The sequence below is a fragment of the Berghia stephanieae genome, chromosome 7, assembly GCF_034508935.2.
Source record: "Berghia stephanieae isolate SIO BIC M18660-M18661 chromosome 7, UCSD_Bste_1.3, whole genome shotgun sequence".
Classification (NCBI taxonomy): domain Eukaryota; kingdom Metazoa; phylum Mollusca; class Gastropoda; order Nudibranchia; family Aeolidiidae; genus Berghia; species Berghia stephanieae.
The window spans coordinates 26,134,921-26,148,843 of NC_088366.1; the positions used below are offsets into that span (position 1 = coordinate 26,134,921).

Below are 13,923 nucleotides of genomic sequence, written 5' to 3' on the forward strand. Positions count from 1 at the left end.
CAGTTGTTTAGCTATTTTGTTTCTTTTCCTATGTAACCTGAACAGAATATCTTTTTCAATGATGTATTCAACTTTTGATTTCGTCCCTTTGTTTGCGATATTGAAATATGATGTTAAAGTCGGGTCCTTTTTCTGTTCTTCAATGAACGTGTTCCTGTCAAATTGTTGTGGTTGTAGAGAAATAGTCATTGGCTTCTCTGTTGTCTTAGTCATCTTTCTTGTTTCTGCTAGACAAGCTGTTTCTTGGGTTAATGACCATTCCTTTACATCTGTTGGGTTGTCTTTAAGACCTTTTATATTGCCAACAATAACATCAGCGACGGGTTGGGAAGTATACAGCATTCCACTATTCCTGTATAGTATGGGGTTTCTATGTACACGTTAGCTGTTTCAAAGGTTTCGACTGTGCCACTGAATGTGATGCATTGTACCGTTTTTCCAGTTTTGTCTTCGTCATTGATCAAAGATGCTTTTATTCCTACTGTACTGCATCCTGTGTCTCTCAATATTTTGCAATCAGTTCCATTAGCTTTGCCTTCACAAAAAAATAGCGATCCTGATTTGTGAGTTTGTGTTAAAAGTGACATACCTTTCACGCAATACACATTTATATTTTCTCCTGACATTACTCGTGTCTGATTATTTACACTGGTTTGGAGTGATGCATTTGCAGTTTCTTTCGGATATCCCACGATTTTGTAACATTTGTCTGCTGTGTGGCCTTTCATTCCACAATATTGACATTTAATTATAGGTTTGTTGGTTTTCTTATACTCAGTATTATTGTCAGTGCTATTTCTTGTTTTGTTTTGATAGGGTCGGCTATGGTCTCTATTGAACTGTTTGTTCCATGGTTTGTTACTATGATCATCTTGTTTCACTTGCGTGTTCCGAGTGATTGATCGGCTCGTTCTATTTGAGTACTGAACTTTAGGTGTACCTGGACTCTGAGCAGCGGCAGCGTAGTATGGTTCCTTCAATGTTCTGCTAAGGGGTGTCAATGGATGTGCGCTGTTAAAGTTTTCTGCGTAGATTTTTAATTTGTCCAAGTTTTCTGGCTTTCTCTCTTTAAAGAATGCGACTAAATCTGGGTTGCAAGCTTGATAGATTCGATTCTTCAGCGTGAGATAGTAAAGGCCTGCAAAGTCGTCTTGTTTTACGTTTGCCAACTCAAGCCACCGATTTAGAAATTGAGTAATTCGGTTCACGAATGTATTAAAGTCTTCTCCACTTTCCGGTTTTGCAGTGTGAAACCTTTCCTGGTAACCATCTTCCGTTAATCTAAATCTTTTTAGTAGAGCGTCTTTAATTTTTCCATAGTCATCTGCATCTTCAGTTGTTAAGGTATAGAAAACTTTTAGCGGTTCTCCAGATAAGCAGTTAATCAAGGCTGTGGCCCATTTGCTTTCTGGCCAACGATAACCTTTAGCCTGAACTTCGAATCGGTGTAAGAAGGATTCTAGACAGTCTGAGCGTTCATCGTATGTTGGCATGCGTGGAAGTTTCACGAAAAATTCATCACTATTATTATGTTTTCTTTCATGACCGGTTTTTGTTTTTTCAATTTCCAGCATCATTTGGGTCCTTTTGGTTTCTTCTTCTGCTAAAGCTATTTGTCTTTTTAGTTCCCTTTCTTGGACTCTTTCTTCTCGTTCTTCTCTACGTATTCTTTCTTCGTGTTCTTTTTCTTCTCTACGAATTCTTTCTTCGTGTTCTTTTTCTTCTCTACGAATTCTTTCTTCATTTTCTTCTCTACGAATTCTTTCATCGTGTTCTTTTTCTTCTTTACGAATTCTTTCTTCATTTTCTTCTCTACGAATTCTTTCTTCATGTTCTTTTTCTTCTTTTACTTTCTCTTCGCACCATGAAAATATTCTTTCCTGGGGTATTTCTAAGTCCTTTGCGAGACTTAAGTATCTTTTATATGCTTCCATGTTGCAATAAATTAGTTACGATGTTTTATATATATTATATTGACAGGATACTGTTACTGACTGTTTTATTTATTTACACTTACTGGAATGAACTGTTCTATTTTTAGAAATCTCTCTCTCTTATTTCAACTTATTATGTATGTTGAATTTGATGCCTTTTATCGTTATATCTTATAAAGCAATGTGTCAATACAATGCGGAGTTATTATGACTTGTGTCAATAACAATGTGTCAATCGCGTGTACTCTAAACTATGTTACTACGAAAAATGTATCACCAATGTGTGTGACTCGTCGTTAGTTTGTGTACAATTATTCGCAATGACGCTAATATACTAGAGTGTGATAACAATAATAGGATGCCAAAATAATCCCAAGTTATCTATCACTAAATATAACACGACGGCTAGTAGACTCCTTTTATTATTATTATTTAGTTTTTAAAGACTCACTTTTCAGAACATAATATATAAGTGGTTTTCGGTAACAGTAATATGCCAAAAATGCATTTAAAACAAATCACTATGCAAAACAAATCACGATGTCTATAGTTACTATGTGATGCCCAACTCATGTAAAAGAGAATAATGAAGGATATATTTACCAACTCAGTTCGTGGCTGGGACCTCTCTCTTGTTCAATGGTTGTTCAACAATTGTAATTAGGCATTGAAGAGTGTTTAACAGTGATGTCTGAAATACAAAACAATAAAATATCGTAAGATTTACAATAGTTACAAAATGTGTTCACAACACTGAGTGATTGGATGATAGGTGAATGAATCGTTATGGAATGTAAACATATTGAAAACAATTCATGAATGAGGCAAACAACAAAATGAAATGAGTGATATAATAACAAAGTGGACAAGGAATGAATGAATGAATGAAAAACTGAGTGAATAGATGAATGAATGAATGGATAATGTATGAATGAAAGAATGAAGGGAGGAATAAATGTATGAATGATTGGATAAATGAGTGAATAAACGAATGAATGGATGAATGAATGAATGAATGAATAAATGAATGAACAATGAATGAATGAATAATTTATAAATGAATAAATGAATGACGGAATGAATCAATAAAATGCTATTCAATTTGAATGAAAGAATGAATGGATAAATTGCTATTCCATTTAAATGAAGAAATGAAAAAGAAAAAAAATTAATCCTGTAAATAGGGAGTTCAATTAAAATATGATCAAGTGGGGCAATTAAGAGTTTTACAATTTAAACTTTAAGGTTAGATGAAATAGATATAAGTAACTAAATAATTCAATTCTTTATATGTGTCCCCTCCAAAATGTCATGGTCTCAAGTGAGTAAAGAGCTACTCGACTATGCATAAAGATCTATGTAGAATGAGGCCCCAGAATTTACTAGTTACTATAAATGAAAAACAATTAACGATTTGTTTACAATGAAATAAAATAATGATGAAATTTAATTAAAAGAGATAAACAGTGATCGTGGCAGTTACAAATAGAGGTATGAATATTTTACGTAACTTATGATAATATGTCAGGTTCGTAAGTTTACGTTTCCAGGCAGTTGATGGGCTTGGATGATCTATTCCTCTGATAACAGGATTGGACTCGTAAAATTCCACTTCCAGGCAATTGGTAAGAGGTTATAGTGTAGTCTTTTGACAGCGGGCTTGGGTTTGATCCTTGAAGATTATACAATCAAAGTTAAAAGCTCCGGCGTCTTAATGGTGTAGATATAATATCTACAAAGTCCCAAAAGATAAAAATCTTCCAGTATATATATATAGGAATAGAGCGACTGGCCGTCCGGCATAGATTGTGGAGAGAAAGTGAGTGTAGAGTGTTAGACCTATCAGCTTTTATAATAAGTGGCTACGTGACAGAATGTAGAACGAAAAGTATTCACTAATTAGAAATTAATTCGAGGGAAGGCTATAAAAGGAAAGACGATCTAATATTAGAAGGTAAAGTTTATCTAAGCCTACCGAAATATAACTGGAGTGAGATGAATTCAGTTCTTAATAAAATAAAATTTCATAAGATAATTGTGAACAATCTTTACTGTGACAAGAGGGTCTGCAGAATACCAAACATTGAACAACCACATTAAATCCAAATGAGTAGTGTATACGGTTGTAAATAGTTAGAAACCGTTTTTTGACGGAGGATGAGGATGATTGTTTTTTTACCTGTTAATCGATATGTTGAGTTCGATGATGTATTGAATGGTATTGTTTTGAGTTCGATGCTGTATTGATTGGTATTTTGTTTTGAGTTCGATGATGTATTGATTGGTATTTTGAGTTCGTTGTTGTATAGAGTGATATTTTTTTTGAGTTCGATGTTGTATTGATTGGTATTTTGAGTTCGATTTTGTATTGCAAGGTCATGTGACCTACCTGAGCGTGTGTTTATTGAGTGTTCGATTTGCCATCGATTATGTATCGAATATTTAATTGCGTAATAATAGGGCTATACAGCTGATTAAAAAGGATCCTATCCCGGTGTTATTAGGTTCCGGCTGGTTCAACCGCGCCGCAGCGCCGCAGCGCAAATTGAGGTTACGCAGTACAGTCCAAGGACTCTAACGCTGAGCCGCGTTGTTCTTTTAAATTGGTTTCTTACTCCTGAGTCTAATGACTTATTAATTTAATCAATTAAAAGTCCATTGATTCCCTCAAAGGTCAAAGGGCAAATAGCTCAGGCGTCAGCCGCACAGCAGCGCCGCACACAAAAAAATAGGTCAAGGTCATTCAGAGCAGCCGGTAGTCTAAATCATTTTTGATTGGTTCTTTCAAATTCTCCGATCTTGATCGGATATCATATTGTCATAGTTTCGTCCGTTTGATTGGTTCTTTGAAATATATTTTTGTCGGGACAGTGTCGTCGTAAAATGAGTGGTCTTGTGAAAGCATTAATTCTCAATGTAGAACCAGATGAAATGTTCCATTGTGTTAGAACCGTGATAGATCATACCCATTGTATACCTTAAAAATGTCTGTTCTAAAAAAGGAAATTAAAAGTTCCCATGGGAACATTTCGTTAATGTGTTTTGCTATTTAAATATAACCTTATACACATCCGGCTTAATGCCACTCAACGTAATTCTCACATCAGTCTTGTTATGATTACAAATAATTACGTTCACAACTGGAAAATATACGTCGGTACTTGACACCATCGGAATGTCTCTCGCACAAATAATTACGCACACATCTGGAAAATAAATGTCTCTCGCGTTCTTCAAACGTACTATCTCACTTTCATCTTAAGCAATTATTTACTTTCCAGCCCTCGCCAGAAAATAATTACCTGTTTTACAGTCGTGAGAAAATATTAGCACTTTCTAAAAAATTCCAACTAAGGGATTGTGAAAGGTCAAATTCTACGTTCATTATTTTCATGGTGTAGTAAGTTTAGATCTGTCTTATAGGTGTTATGTTCAAATCTTTCATGGTTTTTTTTTTTAAATCGTATGTGTGTCTGTGTTTAGCTGTTCTGCTCACCTCTATCTATATAAAGTAACGATTGTGTAGCTGGGTCTTTTAATTTTGGTGGAAAGTACTTATCAACTGAGTCCTATCTAAAGGATAGTAAACAATTGTCTTTTTTTTTTACGGTATAGAAACTGGTAAACTCCAGGTCTATGGACATTAGAGCTATAATTTGAACCCCAGGTTTTGTTATATGGGTACAGTAAACACGATTTATTTTAGCTTAATATTTATTTATTTATTTATTTATTTATTTTATTATTATTATTATTATTATTATTATTATTATTATTATTATTATTATTATTATTATTATTATTATTATTATTATTATTTATTATTATTATTATTATTATTTTATTATTATTATTATTATTATTATCATCTCATCTCATCATCATCATCATCATTCATCATCATCATCATCATCATCATCATCATCATCATCATCATCATCATCTCATTATTATTATTATTATTATTATTATTATTATTATTATTATTATTATTATTATTATTATTATTATTATTATTATTATTATTATTATTATTTTCTTTTATTTTTATTTTTTTTATTTATTTATTTATTTTTTTTTTTTTGGTTTGTATTGATAAAATAAATAAAATGAATACAGTTTTGATAGGATTCAACACACACACACACACACACACACACACACATACACACACACACACTCTCTCTCTCTCTATTTGAAAAATTATATTAACACTCCTTGTTTGAGATTAATGTTTCCCACGTTCTTTATAACAAATGACGGTTACGAATGTCTGGAAAAGTAATTTACTTTTCTCACGCACTTAATCGGTTGCAGCTGGAACACTCATTAATTCAAGTGTTGTAATCTTGACATTCTAGTTCCCGCCTATGATAACCTAATTTTACTTTACAAAACCTAATGTGACCAATCGCTTTAAAGCGGTATTATATTGAGTAGAACTTCATACATTTAATTGAATTTCGTGATTGTTCTATATTATTTGAATTGAAATAAATACGTTCGTTGATTAGGTAGAGATTTTTATCTTAAATTTCAAAATAATGAAATTTCCAATTCTAGGTAGTTTGATAATTAAACTCAATTTTCTTGATCGGCTTCATCACAACATAATACCGTTTTGAGATGATAATTCACAAAGTACGAACCTTGATCTGGTTATTTTCCATCACGCGAGTGACTTATTCCCGCGCATATCACGTCAGCATTTTTCGAATCCGCCTACAAAGTCAGCATTTTTTACCCTATAAAAATAGATTCCAACTCGTCTTTTTCATTCCACTTTGGTGAACTCGATTGTACTTGTAGTCAACTGTGATCAATTTGTTATAATTTTGTGAGTTCTTTATTTTTGCTAACTTTGGAAAATAAATTCATCAACATGGATCCAGTCCCCATTGGAAAACGCCACATTTATTTGAGCGTTGGTGAGTTTAGTGGAGAAACAAAAGTGCACATCCGATATTACGGAAAAGATGATAACGGTGCGTTGCTACCGTCAAAAAAGGGAATTGCTCTCAATATTGACGAATGGAGAGGGCTCGAGAAACTTATCCAAAAAGTAAATTATGTCCTTACAAAGAGAGGAGAAGAAGAACAAGAAGAGGAAGACAATGACGGACCCTCGTCAAGAAAAATAAAAAAATTAAAAAATAAAAACAAGAAACTATAATAAGTGTCAACATGTTATAATCATCATCATCATCGTCTTTTTAATCCCACTTCGGTGAGCTTGATTTGTAGTCAATCGTGATTAATTGTTTTTTACTTTTTTATGAGTTCTTTTTTTTTTTTCTAACTTTGAAAAAAAATAATTCATCAACGTGGAGCCAATTTCTACAAGAAGAAGAAGAGGAAGACAGCAATGGACCCTCGTCAAGAAAAATAAAAAGGACAAACAAAAAAAAAGCAAGAAATTATAATATTCGTCGTCATCATCAATAATATATTAGGATTTAAATACTGTGACATGATTTTTTATTATTTTCTTCTTTAGCAGAACTTTAGTATGGATCATTTCCTAACAAAAGTAAAAGAGGACTTGATGAGGCATATCTATGCCATTGACATTGCAAATTGCGAAGGATGTCGGATTTTTGCACCCGGGCAAATATCACACGACTGTTTGATGTTGCCCGTGGAGGACAAGATAATTAGATTTTTTAACGAAGCGTTTGATAATACCAAAGAAACTCTGATTGAAAAATTCAAACCCATAATACAGACATTACTATTGGAAGACATATTAGGCCGTGAGGAAGCTCTTCATATCGTACGGTTGTGTACTGACCCGGAACCAGGAACGCCCAAAGACAACGAAGACAACGATATCAATTCAACTCCTAATGACGGAGAAAGCAGTTCAATCAACAGTGAGTTACATTTATATATATATATATATATATATATATATATATATATATATATATATATATATATATATATATTAATATATTATCCAAGGATAAATATATTCTATCTAAAGATTGTAGCCGTATCATTCTGGGGTTTCCCCGCTCTTTTTTTTTTTTTTTTTTTTTGGTATTTACATGTTTAAGTATTGCTCGTTATCATTATAATAATAATAATAATATAATAATAATAATAATAATATATAATAATAATATAATAATAATAATAATAATAATAATAAATAATAATAATAATAATAATAATAATATGATAATAATAATAATATAATAATAATAATAATAATAATAATAATAATAATAATAATAATAATAATAATAATAATAATAATAATAATAATAATAATAATAATAATAATAATAATAATAATAAATAATAATAGTATTGTTTGTTTTGTTGTTTTGTTGTTTTTTTTTGTTGTTTTTTTTTTAATTGTTGTTTGTTGCTATCTATATATTTATATTTACGTCTTTTTTTTTTTGTTTGGTATCCTGTATTATTTGATATCCTTTTAGTCAAAATGAAAAATTGTATTTCAGGTTCTATAGACACCCAACGACCATCACCAGCAGTTCCCGAAGTTATTGAAATCTCATCCGACAGTGATACAATTGAAATTTCAGACACAGATGAATAGAAAACAAAAGGAGTGAGCTGTCATATCTATAGTGAGTCGTATTTCCCTATTATATCGCTATAATAATTATTAATGTACACAAGATGATCTAAGTCCAATGATGTTGTCTATAATTAATGAATTGTCTTTAACTTTTCTTGATTTTTTTTTTTTTGTTTGTTTTTTTTTTGTTTGGTATTTTTGTTTGTTTGTCTTTGTTATGTATTTATTTATTATTTAAAAATAAACTTTTTTGTTTTTTTATTTCTCTGCTGTGAGATCAGTAGATCCAATTTCAAATGAAACTTTCTTTTTTTTATTTATTTATTTATTTATTTATTTATTTTTTTTTCAGAATTGAAGTAAACCACCAACTATACACACACACAAAGAAACAAGATAGAAACCAGCCTTGTTTGATTTCACTGAAACCAAAGACAACCCAAATGCTGAATGAACAACCTTTCAAGACTAAAGATACAAATCCCGTAGCGACGAACAGTGAGATATAATTTTTTTTGTCTTTTTTGTTCCCCTTTTTTTTTATTTATTTATTTATTTTTTTTTTTTTAATTATTAATCATGTACATCTGTGAAATATGTGGCATTAGTATTAAATTATTACATAATTTAATTCGTCATAAACAGAAGCATAACAAAGTTACTTTACATTCTTGTTCAAAATGTCAAAAGAACTTTTCTAGGATAGATAATTTACAAAAGCACCAAAAAAATGTAAAGTGTAGTTCACCCGAAGAAAAATTGAAAGAAAAGCAGGTTAAAAAACAGAAAAAAATACAGGAAAAAGAACAAAAGATACATTTTAAACAAGAAAAACAACAGCTAAAAAAACAAGAAAGAATTATAAAACAACAACAACGTAGAGAAAAACAAAAACAAAAACGACAAGAGAAACGCCAACAACGAAAACATGAACAAAAGCAAAAACAAAAACAACAGTCGTGTAGTTTATTGTCTACTAGTTATGTAGAACAAAACGAAGAAAATGAAACAGTGCTACAGTTACTTGAAGAACATCGAGAATCCATAAAGACACATTTTGTAGAAGGGATCTTTCAGTCTGTGTACACCATAGAATGGGGTTCGCCATATATAATTCAACAGCTTAAGGAGATTTTTAACAGACAAAGCGTAAGATTTAAAATAAATTTTAGCCATTCTTTTCTGTTACAAAACCAAGAAAATTCAGAATATCGTTTTTTCCATGCTTCTATTAATAATAACAGAGCATTAGAAATTCCCAGACTTATCAGTAATTGGAGGGACTTTGAGGAATTTATTGAAAGTTTTAGTAATAACGATCATTTGGAGTTTGCCCGTCAACATAGACCAGATAGTCGTTTCAGAGTTCAGTCTATTTTATCGACCACGTTCTATCTCAATAAGATGAAAGAGTTTCCTATTGGTTGTTGTAACGCTGAAATTCCCGTTTGTGTTAAAAATAATAAATACATATATACTCTACAATGCAATTATAACAGACCCAATGATTTTTACAACGATAATTTATGCTTCTTCAGATGCCTAGCTTTAGCTCGGGAAACTCGATTAATGACTTAGACAAATTCACTCACTCTTTATTCAGCCTGTATACATCAACATTTCCAACAGCATTTCCAGGTGTTACCATAGGAGAACTAGGCAAAATAGAGACGCTATTTGAAATCAATGTCATTGTTTATAAATATGACTTGGATCATACTCCTGGACGATACGTCGTTTTTAGGAGAAGTGCGAATACTTATTCTAATACGATGTATGTTTTACTTGTCAATGATCATTTTTGTTATATCAGAGACCTCGATAAGGCTATTAAGATATTCGGTTGTTGTCATTGTAGCAAACTTTGGACAAATCATTCGACTTTGTTACGTCACGAGAAAATATGTAAGGGAAATGCAACTCAATCTAGGAACCCGGGTGGGATTTTTCAACTTCTTCCTACCATTTGGAGAAATTATCAGAAGCTGGAATTTGTATTGATCCTGATTACGTGTATCCGTTTAGGTGCACCTTTGATATCGAGTCTTATTTTGATAAGAATAACTTACCCAAACCGAAAGCTCAAACGAGTCGAACGATGTATCATGCTAGACACTTACCTATGTCTATAGCAATCGCTTCAAATGTTCCGAGTTACGAAAAACCCGTATGTTACATATCTGAAGGGGATCCTCAAAAATTAGTCAACCGTATGGTGTCTTACTTGGAAGAAATCAGTGTTTTTGCCTTTGCTCTTCTCAGTGAAACGACATTCAAATCCGCGTATGAACAAATTGGTGATAATCATAAATTGAAAGCTGTTTTAGATCGCTATCTTCATCAAATGATTGTAATTGGTTTCAATTCTAAAATGTATGATTTAAATGTTCTAAAAACTTACCTCGTAAAGAGATTAATGAATACAGAAAATTTCAAAGTAGTAAAAAAGAACAACAATTTTCTTTGTGTATCAAATAATAAGTTAAAATTTTTAGATGTTTGTAATTATCTTGCACCCGGATTTAGTTACTCAAATTTTCTTCAAGCCTATAATGTAACCGAACAGAAGTCTTTTTTTCCTTACGAATACTTTGACCGTCTAGATAGATTACAGGAAACGTCTCTCCCGCCTATATCAGCATTTTTCAGTTCATTAAAAAATTGCACCATTTCTCAAGAAGACTATGCGTACTGTGAGAAAGTGTGGGAAGAGGAAGGGATGAGATCAATGAAAGACTTTTTAATATTCTACAATATTCGTGACGTAGGACCAATGTTAACCGCAATTGATCGCATGACGCAATTCTATCAAGATTTAGGTTTAGACATTTTCAAAAATGCGATATCGATCCCAGGGGTCACACTCCGGTACTTATTTAAAACCATTCCTAGAAATGTATTTTTTTCATTATTCAATGAAAAGCATAAACATCTTCATCAGCTTTTAAAATCTAACATCGTTGGTGGACCGTCAATTATTTTTACACGTTATATAGAAAAGAACAGGACACGTATCAGGGGAGATAAACCTGTACAATCGTTGAAAGGCTATGATGCTAATAGTTTGTATTTATACTGTCTTCAACAAGACATGCCTAGCGGTCTGTTTATCCGACGACAGAAAAGTAACGCGTTTAAACCTGAGAAAATAGACAAGTTTGGACAGGCAGCGTTTGAATGGCTTGAATGGATGAGTTATATAAAGGGTGTTCCTATTCGTCATAAATTTAATGGAAGAGAAAAAGATCTAGGTCACGAAAAACAGGTTAAGGTCGACGGGTTTATTGAAACTGAACGAATTGCTCTCGAATTTCAAGGCTGTTATTTTCATGGCCATGATTGTATCAAAGATAAGACCACATTCTTTGGTGAAACATTTGAACAAAGAAAACAAAAAACATTTGAAAAAAATGCTTATATCAGAAACGTTTTGGGAATTACCCTAATAGAAATTTATGAATGTGAATGGAAAAAAATGAAAAGAGACCCTAGGATATCTTGTTTTTTACAGAAACTACGCCCGCTTCATAATAACTGTTTTAAAATAGGTACCCGTATCACCAAGGAATCGATAATTTCGGCAGTTGTCAAAAACCAACTTTTCGGTTTCGTTCAGTGTACTATTAGTGTACCTTCAGACCTTTACGCTTATTACGCGGAAATGCCACCAATCTTTAAAAACACCCTGGTCTCGAGAGAAGATATAGGTGAAACCATGCTTCAATACGCCGTGAATAACAATCTGTTAAAGCAACCTTGCCGCACTCTGATTAGCAGTTACCATGCTGATGGAATATTACTGACAACGCCATTACTCAAATGGTATCTCAATCACGGTCTTATTGTAGAAGATATTCAAGAAGTAATTGAATATACACCAAATGCTTGTTTTTCAAATTTTGTGCAAAAGGTTTCAGACGCTAGACGCGAAGGTGATCGTAATCCTAAAAATAGCATCTTAGCCGAAACTATGAAATTAATGGGTAACTCAGCATATGGTAAGACACTCGAGGCGCTAGATAAACATACGAAAGTTACATATGCCGATGATAAAAACGTTGTCTCAAAAAGCATCAATAGCCCTTATTTCAGAAAAATGACCCCGCTGACATCGAATTTACACGAAATAGAGTCAGCAAAACGTACCGTGCTATGGACGCTACCCATTCAAATCGGATCGTTTGTCTATTCCTATGCAAAACTTAGGATGCTACAGTTTCAATACGATTTCATAGACAGATTTATTCCAAGGGCCGATTACCAACTTTTTGAGATGGACACAGACAGTCTATACGTTGCATTTTCCGACTGCGATATTCAAGACCTCTTGAAACCGCACTTAGTTGAAGAATTTTACAAACACTACCATACTTGGTTTCCGAGTGTAGCTTGTGCTAAACATGTTCGAGAATTTGTTGAAAAACAAAACAACTTTTCACCATATCCTTGTTGTTGTGCACAGCAAAAATATGACAGACGAACCCCGGGTCTATTCAAGTTAGAATATGAAGGAGACGGAGGAGTAGCACTCTGTTCAAAAATGTATATTTGTTTGGAAAAGGGAAGTCTAAGACGAGCTGTAAGGGATTATCAAAGAGGTTGAACGATCTTACAAAAGAAAAGTATCTTAAGGTGCTACAAACGCGAAAGAGTGGAGTAGGGGAGAATAAAGGATTTCGAGTGCTAGATTCAAACGTTTATACATACACACAGCAGAGAGCCAGCCTGTCTTACTTTTATATAAAGAGAAAAGTCAGTTCCGACGGAATCAGTACAGAACCTCTATTGGTATAACAATCATGGATCCGCGCTTCAAACACCCGTTTACATGTCTGATAGCCGGTCCTTCTGGAAGCGGTAAAACTGTATGGGTCACAAAATTTATTGAGCATTTAAATCAGATGATGAGCCCGCAACCTGAAGAAATTATATGGTGTTATGGAGAGTGGCAGAGAACTTTTGAAGCGTTACAAGGGATAACTTTTATAGAAGGGATACCAAAATCTTCCTTTTGGGATGGAACCAAACACCGTCTTGTGATACTCGATGACTTAATGGCCGAAACTGATGACAGCGTAACTAAATTATTTACAAAAAAATCGCATCACAATAACATTTCAGTGTTTTATCTTGTACAAAATCTTTTCTCAAAAAATAAAGAACATCGCACTATCAGCTTGAATGCTCATTATCTCGTTATTTTTAAAAATCCACGTGATCGTTCGCAGATCGTTCAGCTGGCAAAACAACTGTATCCCGGAAAGACAAATTTTTTACTAGACGCATTTAAGGACGCAACAGACGTACCTCACGGTTATTTGGTGATCGATCTTCGACAGGATACACCTGACCATCTTCGTGTAAGAACAGACGTTTTTTCTCCTGAAAAACAAGTTGTTTATATCCAAAAGTAATGTCTGCGCGTGTAAAACGTAACGT

General features: G+C 32.8%; 2 protein-coding genes across 3 annotated transcripts; both read left to right on the top strand.

Annotated features, from left to right (window-relative positions):
- Positions 1 to 7,345: 7,345 nt before the first annotated feature.
- On the top strand, positions 7,346 to 9,017 carry LOC144976199 (uncharacterized). 2 transcript variants are annotated; one of them, XM_078920383.1, is made up of 3 exons: positions 7,346 to 7,807; positions 8,405 to 8,533; positions 8,837 to 9,017. In XM_078920383.1, exons 1-2 carry the CDS (start codon positions 7,444 to 7,446, stop codon positions 8,500 to 8,502), a joined length of 462 nt encoding a protein of 153 aa, XP_078776509.1. In that variant the 5' UTR covers positions 7,346 to 7,443; the 3' UTR covers positions 8,503 to 8,533; positions 8,837 to 9,017. The 2 variants fall into 2 exon arrangements, with proteins under 2 accessions (XP_078776509.1, XP_078776507.1); XM_078920381.1 differs by having other exon boundaries at positions 8,405 to 9,017.
- Positions 8,928 to 13,087, top strand: LOC144976502 (uncharacterized). The gene is made up of 3 exons (XM_078920791.1): positions 8,928 to 8,982; positions 10,114 to 10,258; positions 10,510 to 13,087. Exons 1-3 carry the CDS (start codon positions 8,928 to 8,930, stop codon positions 13,085 to 13,087), a joined length of 2,778 nt encoding a protein of 925 aa, XP_078776917.1.
- The last annotated feature ends 836 nt before the right edge of the window (positions 13,088 to 13,923 follow it).